We start from the raw sequence: 24,974 nt of genomic DNA on the forward strand, positions 1-24,974 counted from the left end.
TTCCTCACACCACCTACATGTTCAATCAGTTATTAAGTCCTGCACCATCTATCTCCTAAGAGCCCTTAAAGTGGTCCCCTCCTTTCTACTGATGTCACATAAAGTTTTTACTATTTCTCTCTCAAATAGTGCAACAGTTGTATAACTACACTCTCATCTTCCAAACTCTCCCTAAAACCTGTCCCCTGCACCAGCCAGTTCCTCATTTCCTATTGAGCAAAGATCAGAGCCAGAATGGACAGAGGTACTTGGAAAATCCCCCAGGGAGAAGGCAGGAGTGGGTTTCAAGTAGATTTTGGCTATGGACAGGCTAAAACCTGTCCAACCACATCACTAGCTGCATTCCAACAGCACCCCACTACACGCACGCACAAATGCACATAGGCATACACAAACAAACATGGCCCATACACACTGCACTCTTCAGTTTTCTGAGTAAATATCTTTCCTTCCTGCCTGTGTCTCACCCTCAGTCTCCCCCCACATCCCAATACTCCACGGCCTTTGACTAGCATATATTGGATACAAGTCACACACTAGCCTAGGGAATATGCTTTGTTCTAAGTTTTTTACTGAAAGGGAACCAGATGGAATGATAGGAATCTCGTGGAAGGGATATAACATGGACTTGGCGACCTCAGAGAACACTCTCCCAACATCTTGGCATTATAGAAATTCATTTAATCCTCATTCAAGCCCCTCATTTCCAGAAGCCCCTTCCAACCCATCCTAGCAGAGTGAGGTGTGTCCTAGCTTGGTTGCCTATTCCAGTGTCTTCTGGATTCCACTAACTCTATCCTGAATCCCAGCTAATTGGGTTCAAGCATCCTAGTAACATGGCTCTATCCAAATGAGTATTGAAAGAAAATAAAATTTCTGATGTAAAAACAGACACCAAGGTCATATATCTTCATTCTCACAATTCATTTGGCCACATCATTCTCTACTAAGTAACTCCAAGGAAGAGATGTGATTGTAGGAGGAGAGGATAAAGGGAGATTTTCCTGGCATTTGAGGATCAAAAGCTTAGTCCCTAAAGGGAACAGAAAAAAACTTAAGGCACAGATAAAAGATTTGGGAGAAAACATGGCAAGTAACAATAAGGCTTCCCCCATCCTCTCCTTAAGATTAACAAATGGAGGAAGAGAAAGGAAGAGGAAATGAAGTGATATCACTGCCACAAAAAGATCCCAAAGGGAGGGGCCCTGAGCCAAGCCCCTGGGTGGGTCTGCAGGATTTAAAAGAGCAACTTATGCCTTGTTTGTCAAGTAAAACTCAGAAAAGGACCCCACAGTAGAAATGGCTTCATGGTGTCCACATAGCAAAGGCCTTAGACAATCTTGTAGGTCTTTGCATGTGGCACAGACCTTCAAACCAGAAGGGTTATATAGATAGGAACAAGATCTCTCCCTCATCCAGATGACTTATCTGGAATGCTAACTGGCAACCAAATGGGATGATGGAAGTCTCAGTGGATGGGTGACGCCATTCTCTCTGGAGGCCAGAGAGAATGCTCCTTTCAACATCAATATCTTGGCATTTTGTAAAACCCCCAGAACTCAGCTATGACCCTGATGGAAATTATTAAATCCCAATTAACAAAAGATTGTTTCTGGTACTCAGAAAAAAATGGAGGCTCAAAATAGAAGTGACATTCTTGTGATATTTCTTGCACAGCTGAATTTTGTACCTGTCACTTAATTTCCTGGCACCTCAGCTTCCTTCCTATGATGGGCTTATCAAGAAGGAGGTCTGTCTCACTGATTCAAGCATCTCAGCCTACACAAACACGTGCATGCTTATAGGTGACACACACACACACACACACACACACACACACACACACACACACACACCTCTTAGTTACTGCAGTCTAGGTCCCACAGGAATTGAAAAGTGGGCACCAGGAACTGTTTAGAAATGAACATAGGGACCAGATGAGAGGGATGCAGGAGTGTACATGATAGGGCAGAAGCCTCAGACAGTAGGCTCCCAGCAGCTCCTGTAGGCTGGGGTCCTATCACCCCTTCTATTACCTCAGGGACCCTTCTCCTTCTCTTCTCCCCACTCCCTGAGCCCAGGGGAAAAAGGCAGCACAGAACCAGCACATACTTCATTGGAGACACTCCAGATCCCACCTGCATCAATTCAGGATGCCAGCCACCCAGCCCCAGTTCCAGTTACGTCTGTCCTACAATCCTCCCTTTCCAGCACAGCACAGGCCCAGATGCTGCTTCTGGGAAGGAAGCCTGAGGCCAGAGTTGCTGAGTCTCTGGGAAAATCTTAAGATTCAGTTTCCCCAAGATGGACTCCATTTCCTCTGGAACAATGCCACATTCCTAACAGAGCAGTGTCTCCCTAGGAAGTAATTTTATATGTCTATATAGGAGGGCTCCATATCCTAGGGGCTCTATGCCCCTAGGAGGGACTCCTTGGTCCTGAGGGGGCTCTTTGCCCTGCATAGCTCCAGTCCTTAAGAAGGACTTCATGGTTGCAGAAGAACTCCAAGCCCTCAGGAAGTTCCCCATGTCCTTGGAAGGGCTCCAGGTCCCTGGAAGAGTTTGATGTCCTTGAGAAATGCTCCATGTCCTCAAGAAATACAACCATCTCTTGACACCAGGAGGGCTCCACATTCCCAGGAAAATCCTTAGGAAGGGTTCATAACCCCAGGGGCCTGGCCCAAAGCCCCACTCAGCTGGCACAGATGCTGCTGACAGTGGTCCCTCCTGAGCCCACAAGGCCCAGCTCCTCCTGCTCATTGATGCACAGTTGGTATCCACAGCCCCTGGCCCGGGCTCCAGACGGGACCCGGTGGTCAGTCTTGGCACGAGGAGGCAGTAAGAAACCCACGCTGCCAGCAATAAGCATATGCCAAATGCTATGAATGTAGAAGTAGTTGTCCCGGGTCTCCACAAAAGCGTACAGGAGGACAGCACTGCCTGCAATAAGGCTGCCTGGGCACAAGTAGAAAAGCCAGCGGCGCCACGTGGGTGGGTAGCAGTGCCGGCGGCGGACGCTGCGTACTGTCTAGGGGAGGCAGAGAAATGGGGCTCAGAAATGTAAGGCCCTGGGACCCAAGCCAAAGCCAGTCATGCTCAGGCTTCCCATGAGCCCTAGCTGTGACCTAAAGGCACCTGCCAAGACTACAGTGTACACGATGAATAGCAGGTGGTAACAAGAATCCATGCCCACCTTAAACGGAGAGCAGATGGCCAGGGCCCTACATCCAAGTCTTCCTCCCTTGCCTCCCAACACACACAGCCCTCCCAGCCCTTACCCAGGCTGTGGCCAAGATTCCCAGAGCGAAGAGACTGGGTCCAAGCAGGTTCCAGAGTCCATGTCGGTCAAGCTGCAGAGCCATGGATAGCAGCATAGCCCCCAGTAAATACAGCACCTAGGGAAAGAGGACTCCAGGGCTGGGCTAATGCCAAGTGACAGCACTCTAGGGACTGAGCCAGAATGGACAGAGGTACTTGGAAAATCCCCCAGGGAGAAGGCAGGAGTGGGTTTCAAGTAGATTTTGGCTATGGTTGTCCCCCAGGGCCCAATCCAGACTGACCTGCTTTACCACGGGCTGTAACCGAGCCATGGCAATGACAGTGACCCACACAGACATTAGGGAGCCCAGGAAATCACAGAACTGTAGCACATCGTAGTCCATGATGCAGAAAACCACAATGCCTGGCTGGTCACAGGCATGATAGAACTGGAGGAAGAAATGACAGGTGTTAAAGGAACTTGGGGCCAAGATCTAGGTCTACAAAACTAGAGAAAGAGGCCACAGGGGTGGTATACTGCTGTCAGAGAAGCAGAGGTGAGAGGCCACAGGTGAGAAGAACCAGGAAATGCCCAACTCCCCACTCCTGAGAAGAATGTGGTAAGGAGGCCAGGTCTGCCTCATAAGCCATAAGCATCTGGAAGTTTTGACCTTGGTCCTCGCCTTCTAAATCTTTCCACTTCTGGAATGTGCTGTGAAGTGTGCCAGGCCAGGAATAGGGGAGCACACATCTCTCAAGATGAGGTCAATCCCTTCCCTCTCTCCTCATGCTCATCATAGGTTCCATCAATAATCGCCATCCCTGGCCCATGCTTTGGGTCTAGCTCTGGCCTCTTTGAAAGCCTAGACCCGCCAATTCTCTTAAATGTTCCAGTTTCTCCTGATAGATGGATCGGATTATGAAATGGGCTTCACTTTCAGGACTTGCACACACTGGCCTTCTTCATCCCTTCCCATCCAGTGCCAAGGGGAGCACACAGTAGGCAAAAAAGGCAGTCATCAAGGCCCAGGAGAACAAAATGGTGCTTCATACCACAGGGAACAATATGGGGAAGGGACAGTATCCACCTCTCCTACACTGCGGAGAATTAATGTTTGACTATGCCTGAGATTTGTTTATTTTTCAGATTTTTCTCTTACACATGCTGATTAATTGTTGATTGATTTTGTTCTTAAACAAATCAACATTTTTATCTTTTTCTATTTTAGCTATAAAATACTGATTATTCTCCACTTCTAAGACCAGATTGTAAGCACTACAGCCACCAAATTACCCAAACTATTTCACATTTTAGAGTGTTTTTTTTCAAACATCTTTTTATATTTCAGGCTTAACTAAGCATTTGCTTCATATACATGACTTTCAAGTATGTAGAAAGGAATGTCCCAAAGTGTCTGGAAGAACTTGTAATGAATCATTTGATCAAAAATAAAGGAAGATACAGATCAGCAGTGTTGAATTAACCAAATAGTGAAGACACATTAAGAGCTGACTTTCTCTAGGAATTTCTATGCACTGAAAAAAAAGACTCGGGGGAATGCATATATTGTCTCTGAAGTAGAGATGTTTTAGAGAAATCATCTCACTGATATTCTGTGACTAGAATTCTCCTAATACAATAAAAAGTCATAGTGATTGTTTCAGGTTGTGGAAAATCCACAGGAGAAGGGTTAAATTAAATTGCCATGTGAGGGAACTGTTCCATTGAAATGTGTGGGTTTATTTTTAGATTGGTATTTTTTGTCAACAGCAATAAAAAGTGGTAGAAATGACACAGAAAAACAGGAATTTAAAAATTTCCATTACAAACTGGATTCTATTAAAATAATTCTAATCCAAATTAATGACTTTCTCAGATTTGGATACTATATATGAGGACATTTGTATGTTTTATTTCTTAATTGGTACAGTTATACATAATAGTGGGATTCACTGTGACATATTTATACATGCACATAACACAATTTGGTCAATCTAATTCCTCTTTCACTCCTCTCCCACTTTTTCTACTGGTCTCCCATCTATTTTCAAGAGTTTTGTGCCCCCATCCCACCTTCTTTCCTTTGTTCTCTCTAGTATCCAAATCAACCCTTGATCTTATAAGTCAAACTTATTTTACTTAACATAATATCCTATCTGAAGTAAATTTGGGAAAATTATCCTAAATTCTTTTTTCTATACAATTTAACATTTTTATAATATAGTTCATCTAATGCTCCAAAACAGGGTACCCATGCACACATTGGGATACTTAAACTCAGCATATACTGTAACTTAACTGTCACTCTCATTTTTTTGTTTCCTAAATTCATTTTCTCTTGAAAACACTTTTGGGATTTTGCTAAGGGCCACTGAGAATTACATGTGGCAGGTCAAGGAACTGAAGAGGTAATGAGATGGTGGGCTTGCTGCCAGGATGTCAGCAATCAGCAAGGAAGGCTGCACAGCCCACGATGTGGGCTCTAACTGGGCCTTTTGGGATCTGATTATAAGTAGCACTTTGAAGGATCTGTGGCTTGCACCAAAGGGGTGAGCATTGCACAACTGCAGTGTTCTTCCTGGTTTGGTTTGGTATATCATTTAAGAACTGGAGAAGGGCTAGGGATGTGGTGCAGTGATACAGTACTCGCCTAGCATGTATGAAGTCCTGGGTTCAATCCCCAGCACTGAAAAAAAAATTATCACACTGGGGCTGTAGCTTAGTGACAGAGCACTTGCTTAGCATGCCTGAGGCACTGGGTTCTATCCTCAGCACCATATAAAAAAATACACTAATTAATTAAATATAGGCATTCTATCCATCTACAATTACAAATTTAAAAAAAAAACTATCACAAGAATGTGGGGAGAACTACTAATCTAAGGTCATGAATTTATATATGCCAGGATATCAGAAGAACAGAAGTCAGATTAGAAATTTATGAATAACTTCACTGTCCAGGATATCAGAAGAGCAATATATCAATGATTATTCGTAAGGGACCCGGAGTCAGGCTGAATGAGAATCTAGGCTCTACCATTCACCTTCTCCCTTAAACAAAGTATAAAACTTTCCTTCATCTACAAAAAGTTAAAATTAAAAAAGAATAAAAAGACCTACCTATTATATAGTTCTACTGTAAGGATTAAATTAGCAGAGTGTGACACAACACATATTCAGTACATGTATGTCTTTTTGCTGTTATTATCTGAACTGCTTGGCTACATACAAAATCAACAGCAAGCTTGTGGCCTGTTTTTCCCCCCATATTTCATATCTGTAAACTTTTGAATTATAAACCTGCTCTCTGCTTCTGTGCCCTGGTTAGGAACCCATGTAACAATCCCAGGAGTATAGTATCCTAGATTTTAAGACAAGGAACCCGATTGTCATCTACTGCCCTGGTACTATCAACCGCAACATGACCAATGCTTCCTCAAATGGAACTGCTGCAGAATGAAACAAGTCTAGACTCCTGAAAGAATGGGAAAGGAGAGACTATAGGAAACCTTCCCTGGAAACTGGATGACTAGGACCTCTCATTTTGGCCCATAAAATAAAAGAAAAGGAGTCAGAGAAGGACTTCAGCCAACACCTAAAGCCAGAAGCTCTTCCTTACTCTCTTGCTTCTTGCCTGGTTTGAGAAAGTGGTAGCTCTCTCTCTCAGCACTCCTACTAGGGAAAAGAAGGTCTTTTGTTCTCAAGTCAACATGTCATTGAATCCAGAAAAGGAAAGGTCAGCCAGCCTAGAACACTCTGGAGGCCAATGCCCAAGATGCTTGTGCCAAGTCCAGGGGACTGAATATGCTCTCCCCACACACTCCACGCTCCTGACACACTGAAGCACTCATACCAGTTGTGAATCACATTCCACCTTCATGAAGCCAAGAGTGGGCTGGTGGAACAGCTGTTACTATAGGATTTGGTGAGCAACAGTATGGAGGGCATCTGGCAATGAGAAAGGGAGACAGAGTCTAATATAAAAATAGAGTGAGCCACTATCAGAGCAGGCCTGAAAAGGGACCCAACCAAGAAAAACTGGGCTATGTTCTTCTCATGCAGCTTAAAGGGTCAAGGTCTGTCTATTTGTAATGTGGACATATGTCTGATCTAGTAATGCTGGACACCAGGGAGGCACCAGTGGTTTCTGTGATATTCTTGTTGCCAAGACATGAGGACAGTCTGAATCCCTCTAAGATTCCTGCAGTACTCATGGGCAGGCACTCTATGTCACAAGATGGCAAGAACAGATGAGATGACAAGATCCCTAGATGTAGAATCTTGGTGGGCAGAAAGTCTCCTTGGGGGAAAATCACATTAGTAGATTCACTTCTCTACATTCCCTAATAGCTGAAATTTTTGTTTGGGATATGAACTTTTATGGTTAAGAGAAGTAGAAAAATTCAGGGGAGGAATCATGGAGATTCCATTATTGAGAATGGAGGGACTCCAAACTACAAATATTTCCAGGTATGCTGGCATACATCGTAGCCCTTCACTACTCAAAAGGCTGAGGTGGGAGGATCACTTGAGCTCAGGAGTTCCAGACAAGCCTGGGTAACATTGTGAGACCCCATCTCAAAACAACAACAACAAAATTCTACAAATCTATATCAAAATGCACTCCTTTGAGCTGGGATTTTAGATCACATTGCCATAGCCCATGATATCTCAGGACCAAGTATCTGAGACCCAGGCTTTCCTACCCGTCTCTAGATCTCCTCTGCCTTCCAAAAGTTCCTATGAGAAGTCAAGAAGCCCATGGTGACTGAATGGGAGACATATCTTCATGCGCTACAGATGAACATGCTAAAGATAATAGAAATTCCCCCAGGATGATTGAGAACATGAGCACAAAGGAGCTAGAGCTCACATATCAAGAAAGAACATGAGGGGCTGGGGTTGTGGCTCAGTGGTAGAGCGCTTGCCTCACACCATACAACCCTGGGTATAATCCTCAGCATCACATAAAAATAAATAAATAAATAATAAAGATATTATTTCCATCTACAACTAAAAAATTTTTAAAAAAGAAAGAAAGAAAGAACATGATGGTGAAGACGCAATGCAGAGATATGGGTAAAAGCATAGATTTCCTGTCCCCACCCAGAGGAGATCAGAGTGAAGGTATAGACATACTTCTGTATTGTCTTCTGGCCCAGTGTGCTGAATAGAGTTGTCTTTGGCCCTCCAGAAGGACAGAGTATGGGGCAGCTAGAGTCTCACCCTGTTGTATTCAGTTGCAAACAGCTTTGTTCATTTTTACCCCAAGGTCTTTACCAAAACTATCACTTTCAATGTATGCCATGGGAGGTTGGAATACTACTATAAAAGCCACCCTAAAGGTATGCATCCCCCAGCCTGTAGAGAACATGATGGAAATGCAGACCCTCATGTATCACTATGGACAAGAACATGGTAAAGAGAAAGATGCATCACATACCGTTGAGAAGAACATGGTGAAGGTGTAGACGGCAGCTTCTAGCACATACCGGCTCCGAATGGCCAGGACCACAGGTGGCAAAAACATGAGGTTGCTTAGGCAGAGTAGGAGCGTGGACAGCAGCTGGAATCCATAGGTGAGTGCATCAGCACTGTCGGTACAGCCCCAGCCCCGCCACCCTGTAGGTAGGGAGGACACAGGGTAGAGAACAGGAGGTAGCCACAAGTTCAGCAGATACTTCTGCTGGCCCCCAGAGTCCTAAGCCCATGTTGGGGCCCAGCATTTCCCCACTCCAAGCCACCTCCCAGGGTCAGGAAGGCCAGCATGCCCACTCCCTTGCCAGCATGCTCACCAGCCTTGCACTCGCAGGCTGCATATAGGTAATTGTGTGTACGCAAAAGCTTGCACTGGCCGTAGGGTCCACAATCATCCACACACGGGGACAGGAAAGTGCGCAGCCGCACTTCAGCAGTTGCGTTGTGACACCGCACAAACCTGTACACACAATGACTGTTACCTGGAGCCGGGGTCTTCCCCACTCCACCCCCATCCATGTTGCACTGCTCACCGAGACCCTACACCACACAAGGAGCGGAGAGTCAAGAACCAGGTCCCTGTCTGTGGAAATGGGATACGTAGCCTGGCCATTCTGGAGGTGGCACTGACTGAGAGGAGGAAGCCAGCCAGGGATTCTGAAGAGGGAAGGGAGAGGGAAGAAGGAAAAAGCATGAAAGACAGGGAGGAGAAGCAGTCAGCCTGGGGTCAGGATCTAGGAACCTTCTACCCACCTTTACCCACTGCCCAGAGACCCTGTCCTTCCTCCACACCATCTCCCACCAAGCCCAGACATCAGCCTCCTCTCCTTCCTACTCTTCACCCCACCTTTGGAACAGGTCACTGCAGCATCCCCCAGGCTCAAAGGCACCTCATGAGTCAGGCATCCAAACACTGTCACATTTTCTTGGCGCACAGAGCTCTGTAGGAACAGGTATTGAGATGAGGTTGTCAGATTCTTCAGGTGGGTCCACCACCTCCCACCAGACTCCTACACCAGCTACCCTTCCAAACCTCACTGGACCTCACTTAATCTAAGGCAAGGTTTGCCTGCCACTCTGGTCAGACTACTTCAGATCATTTATTTCAGAGACAGGATGACCAGTAGAAGTATGACCAGAGAAGAAGTGGCAGATAAAGAGAGATCTGAATACTAGGGGCCCAAGGCATCAAGGTTGTTTCAACTTTGGGGAATCTAAAGGGAAACATCAGAGGGCTGTTCAAATACAATAGGGATACAGTGAACACACCTCACCAAGATCAGATGTCAGTAACAGGGAACACTGTGCAGACAGAGAAGGGCATTGAACTGAGTACTTTCTGCTCACTCTATAAACTAAAACTGCGCTAAAAAGGTAGTTTATTAATTTTATTTTATTTATTTATTTTGATGCCAGAGACTGAACTCAGGGGCACTCAACCACTGAGCCATATCCCTAGCCCTATTCTGTATTTTATTTAGAGACAGGGTATCACTGAGTTGCTTCGCACCTTGCTTTTGCTGAGGCTAGCTTTGAACTCAAGATTCTCCTGCCTCAGCCTCCCAAGCCGCTGGGATTGCAGGCATGTGCCGTTGTGCCTAACACGTCTATTAATTTTTTTAAAAGGACAGGGATAGATTTACTAGCTATGACTTCTGAGCAAGACAAAGATCAAAAAAAAAAAAATCTTGCAGGCAGACTTTGACAGAATGTCAGAAATATCACTGGCAAAAGGAGCTACCCAAACAAGGACTGCCTGGCCACAAGAATTGGTGAGCCCCTCTTTACAGAAAATATGCAAGAAAAAATGAACAATTACCAATTACCATTGGAGAGGCCCTCTGCAAAGGCAGTCAGCCTACAAAAATGGAAACTCAGACCACTCTGAGTTGCTCTGGCTGACCCAGTCTGTTCTCAGCAGAGTCAATATGCAGAGCATGCTTTCTGACCAAAACTGGACTGAGACAAGTTCTCTTAAAATGGGAGCACGGTCTTGTTGGATAGGTGGAAGTGACCCATTCAATAGCTTAGGTGGAAGCAGTCTGGACTGGCTTTTTGGAAGAAGCAAGGCCCTCCACACCGCTGACATCTTCCCCTTCAACTCCCCCACAGGACAACCACTCCATTCTACAAAAGAGTACCGCATTGAGCTGGAGCTCCAGGCTGAGGACACCTCCACTGTCCAGAACTGGCAATAGCCTCAGGGCAAACACAGCTGGGCGCTCAGGTGGAAGAGCCACACTGGGTCCAAAGAAGATGTAGAAGTGGACGGAGAAGGTGTCCAGCTCATTGCGCAGAGTCGGGCGCACTGGCCAGCAGTGCTCAGGTGGAGATGTGGCCTCAGGCCCCTCTGCAGGAGACCTCAGGGATGGTGGCTCTGGAGGAAGTGGTTGGTTGCCCAGTGATTGAGGCATGTTCATAGCAGCTCCAGGGACCAGGGCACGGGACAGACTGGGCTGTGGGCACTCTGTAAAGCAGAAGAAACCAGAGCTGACACCTGTAGCCCTCATAGCCCTACAGCCACACCACAAACCAGAACTGAGCCAGACAGGAATTATCAAAGTATATGAGGGGTAAGAACTAGAATATGATCTCTCTTGGGAGTGTAGGGCATCCAGCTTGCAGGACAGGGTCCAGGTGTTTCCCAGTGGACACAGCTAATATAACATCATGTTGAAGGAATCAAGGTCATCTGTCCCTCCCCTAAGGGCAGTGAAACACTGTTGAAACAGGTAACTAAGTATGACAGACCGTCTCACTGAATTGCATGGACTTTGGCAATGATAGTTTCCCCAGAAATCCTAGCTGTTCCTGCCTACCCCAGGAATTGAAAGAAGTTTAAATCAAGAAAAATAATGAAGAGTCATCAACTGTCTCAAGGCAGTGCAAAACAATGATCTCAATGCCATTAATGATTTCGAGGCCCAAATTGTGGGGGCTTCAGGGAATGTGAAGAAACCTGGGTGGGATGGGGAAGATTGTAGAGATATGGCAGAGGGTCACTGAACACAGCAATCCAGATCATTTCCCAGTCATGGATGTTTGTACAGCCTGAGTAACTGCGGTACATGTTAGGGTTCTGACCTTGTAGCCACACACATAGCTGGAAGCGGATGGTCCTGCCAGGGCCCCGGTATGATGTCTCCACACGCACGTAGACCCAGTGCCCCCAGGGGGGCAGTGCCAGCTCCAGCTGGCATACTGAGGCACCTCCACAGGCCACGGAGCTTGAGTTGTGCAAGGGTGGAGCCTTGGGACGTAGGCGCAGTGTCAGAGGGCAGGCAGACACCCCTCGGCCCCCCACACACACCAGCTGCGCTGAAACCCTGTAAGTAAAGCTGGGCACAAAGACCCTGGGCAGAGGAGAGGTTGGGGGCAAGAAAGGACAGTGAGGTGAGAGGGACACCAGAAGGAGCGAAACATGAGGAAGAAGGGAACAGGGAGGGGATAGGAAACACAGGAGCATAGGTGGCCTTTTCAAGTCTTGCCCTCTATGCTAGAGAAAAGAGGAGGCAGGAATCCAACCCACCCTGGGGGTTCTGGGTCACCCAGCCATCTAGTTTAGCCAGAGGATGAACAGGACCAGGCAGGTGGCTGAGAAACCAAAACAACCCTGCCATCTGCTTAAGATCCAACAAGGAAGTGAAAAGGGGCCCAGTATAGAGTATCTGACTTACTTGTACAGGGCTGAGCGATTGTGTGGAAAAAGGGTTTGCTCTGAAGGTCGGCCAGGAACCAGTACAGCCACGTCCAGCAAACGCCGGACAATCAGCTGCGGTTGAAGGAGATACTGACACTCATCCTGGAGACCCTGGGACAGAAGCAAGGGTGGCAGGAGCAGGAGAGACAGCAGGGGTGCTAGTAAACCAAAGCTAAGGAATCTGCTAAATAGATTAGAGAGAACCCTCCCTGCCCATCCCCCTCCCCTGTCCACCTGATCTCAGGGCTCTGACTGGTCTTTCTAAGCTCCGGTCCTTCCTGCCTGAGCAGTCATTTCTGACCTCCTCTGTCCTACCTGGGTCTTCAAAGTCTACTGTGATCCTCAGCACTGACAGATTTGGGGACTTAAGGCCAAACCCACCCAATAATCAGGCCCTTGTGCTTCTCCCAACCCAAACCTCTCTCTTTAACATTCCTATCTAGCCCCGGGATGCTGTAATTTCAAATCACCCCATTCCCTGACCAGAACACTGGCTCTCTGGGGGGTGGGGGTCAGGGGAAGCTCATTCAAGCCTTCCTAGCCAACTCCCACCACCACCACCACCACCATCGGAATCATTCACTGTTTTTATGTTCCACCTTGTTCCCTCCCTTGTCTAGTTTCTGCTTTGATACTCCCAGTGAGGGTTACTCATCATCTCTCAGGCAACCTCCAGACTCTTTGTAACTTGAATACAAGAACCTTTGTTTTATTTTATTTTTGTTTCTTCAGATATAAAGCCAAATGTAGTATACAAAATACATAATAAATGTCTGTTTAATAAATGAATCAATAGGGGCTGGGGTTGTGGCTCAGCAGCAAAGCGCTTGCCTCGCACATGTGAGGCACTGGGTTCAATCTTCAGCACAACATGAAAATAAATAAACAAAATAAAAATAAATAAATTGGGGAAGCTCGAACATTTTTGAAGCCAAAACCTATCATCTTTGAATCCCCTTCCCACCTCTCCGCCCTTAAGACCCACAGTTACACCTGTCTCCTCAGCCTGAGACTATTTATTCTGACATTGGAGGACAACATTTCCCCCAGCTTATCTTGTCTTGGACAATTTACCTAGCCCATTCTTCTCTACTGCACTGACACCACCCCAGCCAACTGAGCCCCATTACTCCAGTGAACACAGTCCCATTTGTTATGGTTCCTCTTCTCCAGCATTTTCAGATACATAATTCCAAAAACCTAACAGTTAAGGGATAGAGTGGTCTCCTAATTTGTTTCCTATAATCTTCTGGACAAATGGTCTTCTGCTGGTCCAAGAAAGTAAGGCCATGACCCACTTATGTGGTTATTCCGACCAGGACATACCTCCAAACCTTGTTCTGAAATAAAATTTCTAGGCCCTGACATTCCATTGAGTTTCATGCCATGGAATAACCCAGTCAAGATAATGACTCCCTGCCAAGGTCCATGAGGTTGGAAGGAGGCCTTGAGAGATGATAGCCAGAAGATCTCACTATCCTCTTCCTGGAACACAGAATGGCATCCCCAGTGCCTAGCATGGATCTGGCACACACACTGGGTGCTGAAGAAAAACAGCCATCAAGTTGAAATAATAGCCATCAAGTAAGGTAAGTGTCAAAAGAGGGTTCTTCCAAAGAGCTACTGAACAATCTAGTTGCTCACAAATTTCCCTCTCTGATATACAAAGCACATGTCTGTCATTTATGGTGTCATACTCTAAGGATCAGAAATACTCTCAACAAGGCATTTTCAGTGGCCCCCCTCTTAAGTTGGAAATCACCACAAAAATCTTTCAGTGAGTGAGTCCTGAGGGTGGGGCTCATGCTCAGGAAGTAGCCCATTTCCTTGCTAGACAGTTCAGGGATATAAACACTGCTCCACATTTTGTTTGCTATTTGCTGTGGGCTTCAGTAAGGATCAGATGTCATGACTTCTCTAGTTAAAATGGGCTCCTTCCTTCAACTGTAAAACATGCATGTCCAGCCCCTTCCCTCAATGTGGAATAGAAAACAGAGAAGTTACAGGGCAGAGAAAGGGCCCAGAAGTCAGGTCCTCAAGAACTGACAAGGCAGAAACCATGTAAGAGAGTTCAAACTAAATCAACAGAGCAAGTCAACATTAACAGCCATGGAAGGAACAGGTTCAAAACAAAGAAGCTCAAGAAACCAGAGAGTCAAGAATTAGAAGTAGATGAGAAACAATCTGAAAGATCCTGCTGTGGAAGACAAGGTAGATGGATTCTGGAATGTCTTTGTATGGGTGAGCTGCATTTCTTTAAAAGATGGAAGATACCCAAAGAAACTTGGCCTTCTCTGTGGAAATAGCCTATTATTGACCCAGCTCCCTTGCCCACAGTTGTCAGCACCAATCAACAGGAAAGTAAATGATGGCCAGAGAGACTGCAAGGGGCAGAAGCAGAAGCAGGGAGACCATTTAGGAGTTTAACATGGTGACCCAGGAGAAAGCTAAGAGAAGGTACACTAAGAGTGGAAATGGAGAAAAATGGAATTGAAACACTTCAGAAGTTGACAAAAAAAATTTTCTTTATCGATTGGTTATGGAGAAAATAGGAATCAAGACAGTGACGTTTACTAAGAAGATAGCTGGAAAAAGAAGAGGCTTGGATTGGAAGAAGTGAAATGGGAATCAAAGAGTTTTTTACCTTTAACTTTGCTTTGATTTGTACATACTAAGCTTGAAACATTTCTTGGACATCCAATTGCAGATGCCAAATAAGCAGTTGAAAATTGAGTTTGAGATTCAAAGAAATTAGGACTGGCTGCCTACTCTTAAAAGGCATTAACTCATAAATGATATTTTAAACAATTGTGCTGGTTACAGCAAGCAAGAGAATAAAAAAATAAAAAGGAGGTGTTCTAGGACCATTCATCGGGTCACTACAGTACATACAGATCAAGCAGAGAAGCAGCCAGGAAAAGAGAAAGAGAGGGGGGTCGGGGGTAGTGGGAAGGAGAACAAGGACAGTGCTATAATGTTACGAAGGTCAAGAGGAGAAAGCACTTCAAGAAGGAAAGAGTAATATAAGAAACTAGTTAACAGCTGATGACAAGTTAACTCTGAGGAGAGAAACTGGGAACTGGGAGGAGAAAAAGGGAAGACTTACTTTTCACTGTATGCCTTTTTGTACCATTTGAATGTTGTACCAGGTGCATATATTACCTATTTGAAATATATAAATACAATAACTTAGAAGGAGGAGGAAAAATAGCAAAGGTACTATTAGTAGATTTGAACCACTTCAGGTGAGATTGAGTCATACTTAGTCCTAGTTAGTGGATCGAACAGGTTCTTTTCCTCCATAAACTCAGCTTCTTTGTTTTCTTTTTGGTTGTTTTCTTTATTTCACCTTTTATTTAGTTTCAAATTTTAGACCCAGAAGAGGAAGGCTTTGAGAAGAACCTACACCCATCCATGTAGGAGAACTTTCTCCTTATGAAGTATCCTTATGAGCCATTTGGGTGCCAGCTGAAATCTACAAGCCAAAGGCCAGCCTCTCCAGGCAGGCTGGCAAATAGGCACTGTAGAACAGGAAAGGCAAGGATATTGGGAACAGGGAAACAAGACAGAAGTAGTTGATACGAAGATGGCAACAAGGGAAGGAGGAGAAATGAAGTCAGTTTGGGATATAAGAGTTGAGAAGGTGGCAGGAGGGCAAAAAAAATTGCCAAGCCTCCACCATGGATCAGACAATGTGCTGGGTACTAGTAATAAATAATGCAGATATGGGCTCTAGCGGAGTGTGGGACTGAAGCTCAGAAGAGCAGCCTATACCAGATAAATTACTTCCTTCTTATAACCTTTCCAGGCTCCTCGACAGTCTCAGGATACAGTTCAAACTTCTCGGCCCTTCAAGAGATGACTTCCATTAATCCCTCCACCTTCCTCACCCAACCTAACACCCAGCCCACACTGAACTACTCCAGTTCTCCCTTCTGAACTTTGGCCTATGTTACTCCCATTATATGGAATGCCTTCCCTCCTCATCCTTAGGTCTTACTTCCTCTAACATTTACCAAATATCACCTTCAACAAACTCTCAAACTGAATTAGCCATTTCTCCTTTGTCCTCTTAAAACATTTCCGGTATCTCACCAATATATATCTTATTTACCCCAGTGTTCCCAGCACCCAACACAAGGCCTAGTACAAGCAGGTGCAAAAGGACTAAGGAATAAAGGCTATCTGAGCTTATCCCCAGAGTTGAGGAAGATCCTAGAAACAACACTGCCTTTTCATTGTTGGAATTCTTTAGCTCTCACCTAAGTCTATTCCTTATTCCCCATAACTTCCTATGTTTGACGAGTCTCACAGGAATTCAGAACAACCATGGTACAAGGACTACACAAGTAGGGAGGATGGAGGAATGTTCTGGGCATAAACCCATGGGTTTGAGTGTGGAAAACTAGCCATGGTATGGAGAGCTTGGAGGTGCGTATAAGAGTTCAGATGGCAATCAAATTCTTAGAAGGATCACACACAACTAACCTCTAGAGCAGGACTGGTTAAAGAGTTACATCTTCTTGCCACCTCATGAGCAAGAGCTATGCCCTTTCCCGCTAGTCACATTGCAGCCTGGGAGCCCTACTGGCTAAGGCTCCAGCTACAGTAGCAAGGACTTGTTCTAAATAGAAGTAAATAAGCATGGAAGACCTGGTTCTTTTCTTATTACCCAGCTCTATTTAATCTGAGCACTTTGAATCATGCTTTAGGTTTAGAGCAGCCTTTCTCTGTACTACTATCTCTGATTCCCCATTTTCCCAATTTGGCAGCCATAAGAAACCCTGTCCACTTCTACTCAGGCCACAGCTGCCATAATCCCAGCCCAGGACTAAGCCCCAGGATCCTCTGCTCATTTAGGAAGATTATGGATAATTAGAGAAGGGATTGAAGAGTCTCCCCATCAGTTCTCAAAAAGCAAGTCAAGGATCAGAGTTGGGATTAGGAGCAGGTTCTTTAAGATTTGGCCAAAGACCCATGAAGACATTCCTCCCTGGTTCTGATACAGCTCAAGGCCTACCTAGATCCCAGAGCCTTTTCCAGGTAAGCTTCCAGCATGAACTCATCCAGAGGGCTCCCAGGCTCTCTTCCTCATCACTCTTAGGAAAACTAGGCCTATTATCGAGGCCTCCAGAGGCTACCTCATTCCTAGTTCATGTCTCTGCCAACAACAGAGCCAGTGTACTTGTCCCTGTGCAATTCACAGCTCATTCAAAGGCATTATTAACACATGTTCTTAATGCTGGACTCCAACAGGAAGTGAAGAGGTGAGTCTGACACAATCACTGTCTCATTCCTCAAGAAACTTATCCTGGAGAGATATATCAAATATTGACCTGGGTGGGAATTTCTTCCCCTCCCAATTATCAGTGAACAAATTCCACCAGCTTTCTTATTTTATAATGTCCTGTTCTTTAAATATTTGCTCTGCTCATGCTTTGACCTTTGCCCTTACTAACAGCCCCACACATATGGCTATCCCACTCTGACAATGTCCAAATCATCATGCCCTCCTCCCTTCTCCAACAAACAGGAGTAGGAAACTTACAGCTCTCCTTACAACTGCGAGGAAGCCCAGCCAAACACATGAGAGTGGCAGGAAAACACTGTGACATTTCCTTCCTCTCCCAACCAGAGAAGCACCCTGACCTTTAACCTGCCCTTTAGACTTTAATAATCTCTGCTTTGTAAAATCAGTGCTGATATTTAAATGAAATAAAGGCCAAGTCATAAAGGATACTGGCCACCCAAAATCTCCTTTTAACAGAAGAGGGCTTCTCGTATGGTTTCCACAGGGTGAGGAGTGCTGTCTGAAACTATGATGGATGAGCAACATACTCCCTCTTGTTCTAGAGATTAGGCTGTGAACTAAGAGAGACTTCAGGGATCTCACCAGCCAAAATGTAAACAAGATCCTAGAAACAACACTGCTAAATTTTTACAGCAGATTTGACCAGTGCTGAATTTGTACAGCAGATTTGACCAGTCTCTTGTTGGCTTCTGGTCACCTTGATTAACCCTAGTAAGTTCCAATAGGAAGGGACACTACACCCAAGTGCCAGAACCTCTAATTCCAGGTTATGGACTTTGTCTTCATTTTCCTGGAACCACTATATCTCCCTAAGGCTCCCAAGTTGTATCTTGCAGACTATCTCACCAAATGACCTGCTGGCCTGAAGCCATGCTCTACCACAACCACCCTTGTGCTGCTGCCCACCCTGGCTCAAGATTAGTGTGACTGGTAGCCCATGCAATAAATTCAGCAGAGATGGAGAGGCAACTCTGATCCCTCCTACCCTGGGCAATATACACCCACCTTGACAGAGATGTGGCCATGCGCCTGGGGAAGGTGGGCAGCCAAGAACCAGTCCCCAGGTAACGGGCTGCTGACATTAAAGATGCCTGAGGTGCGGTTGGGCAGTGTCCAGCTGAGGGTCAGTGAGAAAACCCCAGGCACAGCTGTGTCCCCTGGGAAGTGTGTATGCAGGGGATTGATGACAGGGGGTGCCCCGGACCGGAAATACCTGAGGGACCAGAATTAGGAGAGAAGGAAAGCAGGCAATGGAATAGGAGATAGGAAATGGGGGAAATAAAGGAGAACTGTAACTTATCATCAGAAAAACAAATGGATTCCCTATACTGACCCATACAATAACGTGGTTCCAGGTTAGAAGTTCAGGCTATAAGGGGAAAAGGGTCAGCTCAGTTGCTCACACTATTATACAGTAGTCAGGAAGTAGTTAGATGACAGAGTTCACGGCCCTCAGTCACACTCCAATATGGATAAGGGTCAAGATCAGGGTCAAGAGATCAGTTTACACACTCATAAAGTCACACTTTAGTTTGGAAAGTGTTCTGGATTTAGAAGGGGAAGTGGGAGGGCAACCTAGTCACTTACACAGTCACACTTTGATCTGGGCAGTGATCTCCAAAGGTTCCTCCCTGCTCCTTGAATATGATGAGGTTCCAAACTGCCAGGAATGTGTCTTCAGGAACATGGAAGTGGAAGAGCTCGGTGCTGGCAAAGGAGCGAAAAGGACTCAGCTTTCGGGGTGAGCAGGTGGAGTAATCAGTCAGGAAAAGGCCTCCTAGGGAGTAGGAGAAAGAGAAAAGAGCAGAACAGAACAGAGGGCATTTCCATTAGGCCTGCCAGTCACTCTAACCATAGCACCAAATCAACAAATGTTCTCCTCCAACCCAGGAAGTAGATCTCATGATGCCCTAGTAAGCATTTGGTATAATCCTTATAGGGACCTTGTTAAGAAGGGGGAAAAAAAAGGAAAAAGAAAAAATATCTTATTTTACAAATAAGGAAACTGAGGCTCCTACCTAGACCAAACTGAGGATTTAAAACCAGGGCCCTTTAGATAATCTACAGCTGCCCCCTTACTTAGGAGCCATTGTTTTCTTCTTACCAAACCTAACAACCTAACAAAACAGAGGGATAGAAGGTGTGGTTGTGTGTGTGTGTGTGTGTGTGTGTGTGTGTGTGTGTGTTGGCATGGGCTCTTAAGCCACTGAGCAGGCTAGAACTCCACCTGTGGGGCCTGGGAGCCAGCATGGAACTGTGTAACTTCCTTGTTTATTTTCTGCCCCTTTCTGTTCCCTGGTGGTTAGGAGCAGGAAAATCCCTCAGAAGCTTCACAAGAGCTGTCTGTATACTAGCTCAGAGCAGGAGAAGGGAGGGGAAGGTGTGGTGAGGCTTCAAGGGGGCCTGCTTGGGTGGCAGAGGCAAGAACAGGAGCTGGCAGACCACCAGCAGAGTGCCCAGGAAAAGAGAGTCATCAGGCCCTCTAGGGTTAGAGTAAGCAGCCAGGGGTGTTTACCCTGAGGGAGGCCCTGTGAGGCAGTCATTTGGTGACCCAGTGGAATCTCAAACCACTTGGGAATATTCAGAGCAGACCAGGCTGGGAGGTGGGGAGGAAGCGGTCATCTCCAGCTGAAATACCGAGATACCTGATCATAGTTGTCAGGAGCAGAGCCAAGGTGAGCAGGAACGTGGTGTCAGCACCATCCAAGCCAACATGTGGTGACTAGGACTGCTGTGGTGGTGAAAATAACCCAGCAGTTTATCTGGATAGAAAAAGAGGGTTCTAAAAGACAGGTGAGGTCTTCCAGAGTAAAGCTCTAGGGAGTCTGACCACTCTGGAGACTTCAGACCAGTCCCTATAGAAGCCTAGTAGCATGTCTTAATGACAAGTGAGAAGGTAGGGAAATCAAGTATTTTCAGTACAGAACAGGGGTTAGGGTGGGGAGTTTCTGGAAGGGAGTTTTCAGGCAAGCAGGAAATATCAAAAGGGTGTAAATCTGACAGTCTCTAAAGACAGGAGACACAAACTCCCAAAATGTTATTTCCTTGAAATAACGAAGAAAAAGGCATATAGAAAAGCATGGCTACTGAAGGAGAGAACATGATAAAGGTTGGCCCCACTAACTGAGGCAACTTTAAGAGTCACAGACACTCCAGAGAGCTTCCCTATATAGGTAGAGGCCACTGCTCTAAATTGGTCTGTGCTCATCCTCAAAGGTAATGGTTACACTCAAGCACTACTCTTTCCAGTTCCAACAGTACCATCAGTTTCAACTGTCAGCAAAGATCTGCCACCTTGCAAGCTGAGCACTGCCCAGGAACCCAGAAAGGCTCATACCACAGCACTCAGAAAGCAATGGAGATGCATCCAAGAGTGATAAAGGACATCGGGACCAACTGATGGGGAAGGCAGGTTTTCTAGGAGCCCTGGCTGTGACAACTGTGAAACAGAAGGCCTACAGCTGAAGAGCCTGGATTCTGTTACAAAAAATAAGAGCTCTAGAGCACCCTCTGCTGGGTTTAGGGAAGGGCTGCTCCTGCTCAAAGCTGGTAGCGGAGCCTTTGCTACTCTTAGGAGACATGTTGGTCAGTCCCTCAGAGAGCTAGTGTAAACAGCAGCTTGTGACTTTTAGCAAACATGGATAGATGAGCACAAAGAGTCCTGGGATTTGAAAGATAGTAGTATGACCTGAAGAATCGGGGAACTAGTAAGCCTTCCCCAAAGTGATTAGGGGCTGTGGAGGTCACAGAATAGGCTGGTGGCAAAAAAAGAGTGAACAGCAGCTGAGAATGCTGGGAGGAACCTTGAAGTGGTTCTGGGGACACATCCTTGAGAAAGGGTCCACAGCTCCATTCACCCCAAGCTTTCATATGGGGCTTGAACAGGGCCTATCAGAGCTGTGCCAAAGAAGAAACATAAGTAAGGCCTTAGCCAAGATCAGATGGTCCTATCCTGATGTCCCAGTACTTTTATGATGAAGCTAGGGAGATTTACCACTACTAACCCCTGCACACACACACACACACATGTGCACATGCATGCATACACACACATACACATACATGGAGGCTGACACTGTTCCTAACAGCACTAGGTAAAACAAAATAGAATTTTTAATATATTTATATTATATACTTATACACATACACACACATACACACACACACACACACACACACACACACATATACTTACATGTTGGAGATTGAACCCAGGGGTGCTCTACCACTGAGCTATATCCCCAACCCTTTTCTATTTTGAGACAGGATCCATCCAAGTTGCTGAGACTGGCCTCATATTTGCAATCCTCTGGCCCCAGCCTCCCAAGTCACTAGAATTACAGGCATGTGCTACCACACCTTACCAAAAGATCATTTCTCAAAATGAAAAGGCATGCCCAGGTTATCAACCAGAGTCAGCTAAACCTAAGGAATGACCCAAAGATCAGAGACAGAATCAGAAGATCCAGAAATCAACAATAAGCATTTGTGCAGTCCTATACTATGATGATCCTATGACACTGACAGTTTCTCTTCAAACAAAGCCCATCACCACCACTAGGTCACAGAGCACCCATGAATGCCAGGTCACAATTGTCAAGGCACTGGCTAATAACAGTACTAAGGGAAGCCCCACCTGCTGTTGGGCCTATTTGGAATTCTTTTCCAGTTTCATTATAATTCTCCCCAAAGCAGTGAACCTGTTTCTGGGCAATCATATTTTTATCCACAACTTTCAGCCCTGTACACTGTGGCTTGCAGTCTCCCTCCTCCCCAAGCCAGCCCAGTGGGCTCATGAACAAAGAAACCCTGGTGGCAGGGATGGAAGCTATGGATTAGGCTGACTAACCAGTATGGGTTCCCTCATCAAAACTGAAAAGCTGACAGGCTGCTGACTTTGCTGAGTGCCCAACTTGCCAAATGTAACAATCAACACTGAACCCCATCTTCCTCAATGATTCCTTCCTTCTAGGAGATGGGCTGGAGACCAGTGGATTAGTTCTATATATTGTGAACACTGTCTTCAACCTAGGAACCATTTAATTCTAAAGGTAACACTTCAGTGATAAGTCTGTACAAGCAGCAGATAGAGATGAAGAGGTTTATGCATGGACCACATATCCCCTCATGCTCACACAAAAACATAGGTATTCTGAGGACACTTGGGTTACACGTACCCCACAAAAACCTGTGGTTATATTCATCAACACACAAACATGTACAAACACCGCACATGCCAATATTCTTACAGATCCCTCAGTTAACACACAGCATATAAATGTGCAGGCATCTCTGCAGGGTCTGTGACCTTTGGCTTGCATTGATCTCCTCAGGTCTATACACTAAACCAGACCCACAGGGCTCAATGAAACCCACCTTTACCCACAGCTGTTCTGTTAGCTGTTATTGCCAAAGACTCCACTAGGCACATCTCCATGTGATCTAGAGTGCCATCATCCAGCAGAGGTAGTTAGAAGGTAGTTAGAAGCTGAGGCCATGAAGACTACAGTCATTTCATTATGGAGCCACTGATATGGCAAATCCCCTAGGCCAGGACCCCTTCTTCCTCCCTCATTCCACTCACTAAGAAGCTGGACCTCTTAGTAGCCAAGTTACTTTCTGGGCTAGATGGTGGCCCCAGGTTGACAGTTGATGAATAATAAACAGTTCACTGATGAAGCCCCTTTGTAGGCAGACTGGGGAGAAGAGAGGTTGTACTTTGAACCTTTCCTTACTTCATCTTGTTTCCTATTCAGTGTACATTGCAATGGGGTGGGAAGGGGTAAACACTAGTAAGGACAGAATTTAGGAAATCTTTTTCTAGCCCCAGCACCATTTATAAATGATATGACCTTTAAAAATTGCTCCCTCACTGAGCCTCAGTTTCCCCATCTGTAAAACAGCCTCTGGATTTCAACCATGCTCTAAAATTATCAAGAATTATTCCTAGGCAAATCAAGCTTGTTTGGAAAAAGGCTCACTACAAGAAGAAAGCTCATTATTGGCAACTAATCTAGGTCCATCTATTTGCTACATGTTATCTTCAATACTCTGCACTGAGCATATCCAATATCTCAAAGGTTTAGGCCATATCTTCTCAGAGTGGACTAGAGGCTTCTGATACAAGGCTATGTCTTCCCCTATCAAACTTTGACAGAAGGAGGAGCAAAGCTCCTTGGGAAAGCCAGAATCAAGGGGGATCAAGATGGACACCAGCAGAGAAAACATTTAAGTCTCTGTTCTAGGGACTCTTAGCCACTTGCTGAGTCTCAAACCCAGTTCCACTCTTGATGCTGCCATTTCCTCTGCTGTATAAACCCTCTCTCCTCCCTATTTCTCCCCACTTCTTCCCCAGAGATCTAGCTCCCCAGGTCCCATCTCTCCTGAATCTCTCCCAGCCCACCCAGCCCTACTGGAACCCCATCCTTGCCTCAATTTTTCCTGCTTCCGCACTCACCAGCCCCTGGACCAAGGACAGAGAACAGCAACAACAGCAATAGGGCTGGCGGCAGCTGGAGCCCAGACCTGAGTCGAGGCTGGGAGAGGGGGAGAGTATGAGAGGGGCGGGGGGCCAGCGGGAGAGACTTGGGTAAACACAGAGATGAGGGCAAAGGCTGAGATAATGGATTGGGCTGAGCTGAGCACTGGGGCTTGAATAAGGGCAGGGGGTGTGATGGAAGGTGGGACTGTGGTGGGGACCTGAGCAAGGGCCGAGGTTGGGTCAGGGACTTAAGCGAACCCTGGGAATGGGGTGGGGGCAAAAGCTGGGGTAGAATTTGTGACAGAGGGTGAAACAAGAGCCGAGGCCGGGATGGGAGCCAGGCCAGGGACAAGGACTGGGACTGGAGGGGGGCCCTGGATTGGGACCCGGACCTTGGCATTCGCTGGGACCCAGACCGGGGTTGGGACAGATTTGGGAAATGGGGCGAGGGCGGGGCCGGAGGCCAATACTGGGATGGGGATAGGATGAGGGGCCGGGATAAGGGCTGGGCCATGGCCCGGGGCGGGGGCGGGGCCGGACTGGCCAATGCGGGACGCTCGCAGAGCTGACCCGCGGCTCCGCTCCCCACCCCCTAGGGGTGGCCTCCGGTGTCCTCGAGGGCCTGGGGCCGGGGTCTGGGACCTGGGTAGGAGTTCAGGCCTGGGCGACTCCGGGCTGCGCTGAACCGGCGATAACCAGGCCCCGCGGCGGCGGCCTGGGCCTGACGTCGTATGACGCTCCGCCCC

The 24,974-nt window shown here is 46.3% G+C and overlaps 1 protein-coding gene across 9 annotated transcripts; it reads right to left on the bottom strand.

Moving 5' to 3' along the window:
* Positions 1-660: 660 nt before the first annotated feature.
* Positions 661-24,942, bottom strand: Tmem8b (transmembrane protein 8B). 9 transcript variants are annotated; one of them, XM_076845817.1, is made up of 14 exons: positions 24,799-24,880; positions 24,205-24,283; positions 19,335-19,524; positions 18,753-18,960; positions 12,414-12,547; positions 11,821-12,089; positions 10,878-11,203; positions 9,584-9,677; positions 9,270-9,393; positions 9,054-9,196; positions 8,702-8,880; positions 3,560-3,706; positions 3,278-3,394; positions 661-3,023 (listed from the first exon to the last, which is right to left on the bottom strand). In XM_076845817.1, the coding sequence occupies exons 7-14, from the start codon at positions 11,154-11,156 to the stop codon at positions 2,340-2,342; spliced, it is 1,767 nt and encodes a 588-aa protein (XP_076701932.1). In that variant the 5' UTR covers positions 11,157-11,203; positions 11,821-12,089; positions 12,414-12,547; positions 18,753-18,960; positions 19,335-19,524; positions 24,205-24,283; positions 24,799-24,880; the 3' UTR covers positions 661-2,339. The 9 variants fall into 9 exon arrangements, with proteins under 9 accessions (XP_076701932.1, XP_076701930.1, XP_076701929.1 ...); XM_076845815.1 differs by having other exon boundaries at positions 3,278-3,349; positions 24,205-24,889; XM_076845814.1 differs by having other exon boundaries at positions 24,205-24,889.
* Between the last annotated feature and the right edge of the window lie 32 nt (positions 24,943-24,974).

The sequence above is a fragment of the Callospermophilus lateralis genome, chromosome 2 (assembly GCF_048772815.1).
Source record: "Callospermophilus lateralis isolate mCalLat2 chromosome 2, mCalLat2.hap1, whole genome shotgun sequence".
Classification (NCBI taxonomy): domain Eukaryota; kingdom Metazoa; phylum Chordata; class Mammalia; order Rodentia; family Sciuridae; genus Callospermophilus; species Callospermophilus lateralis.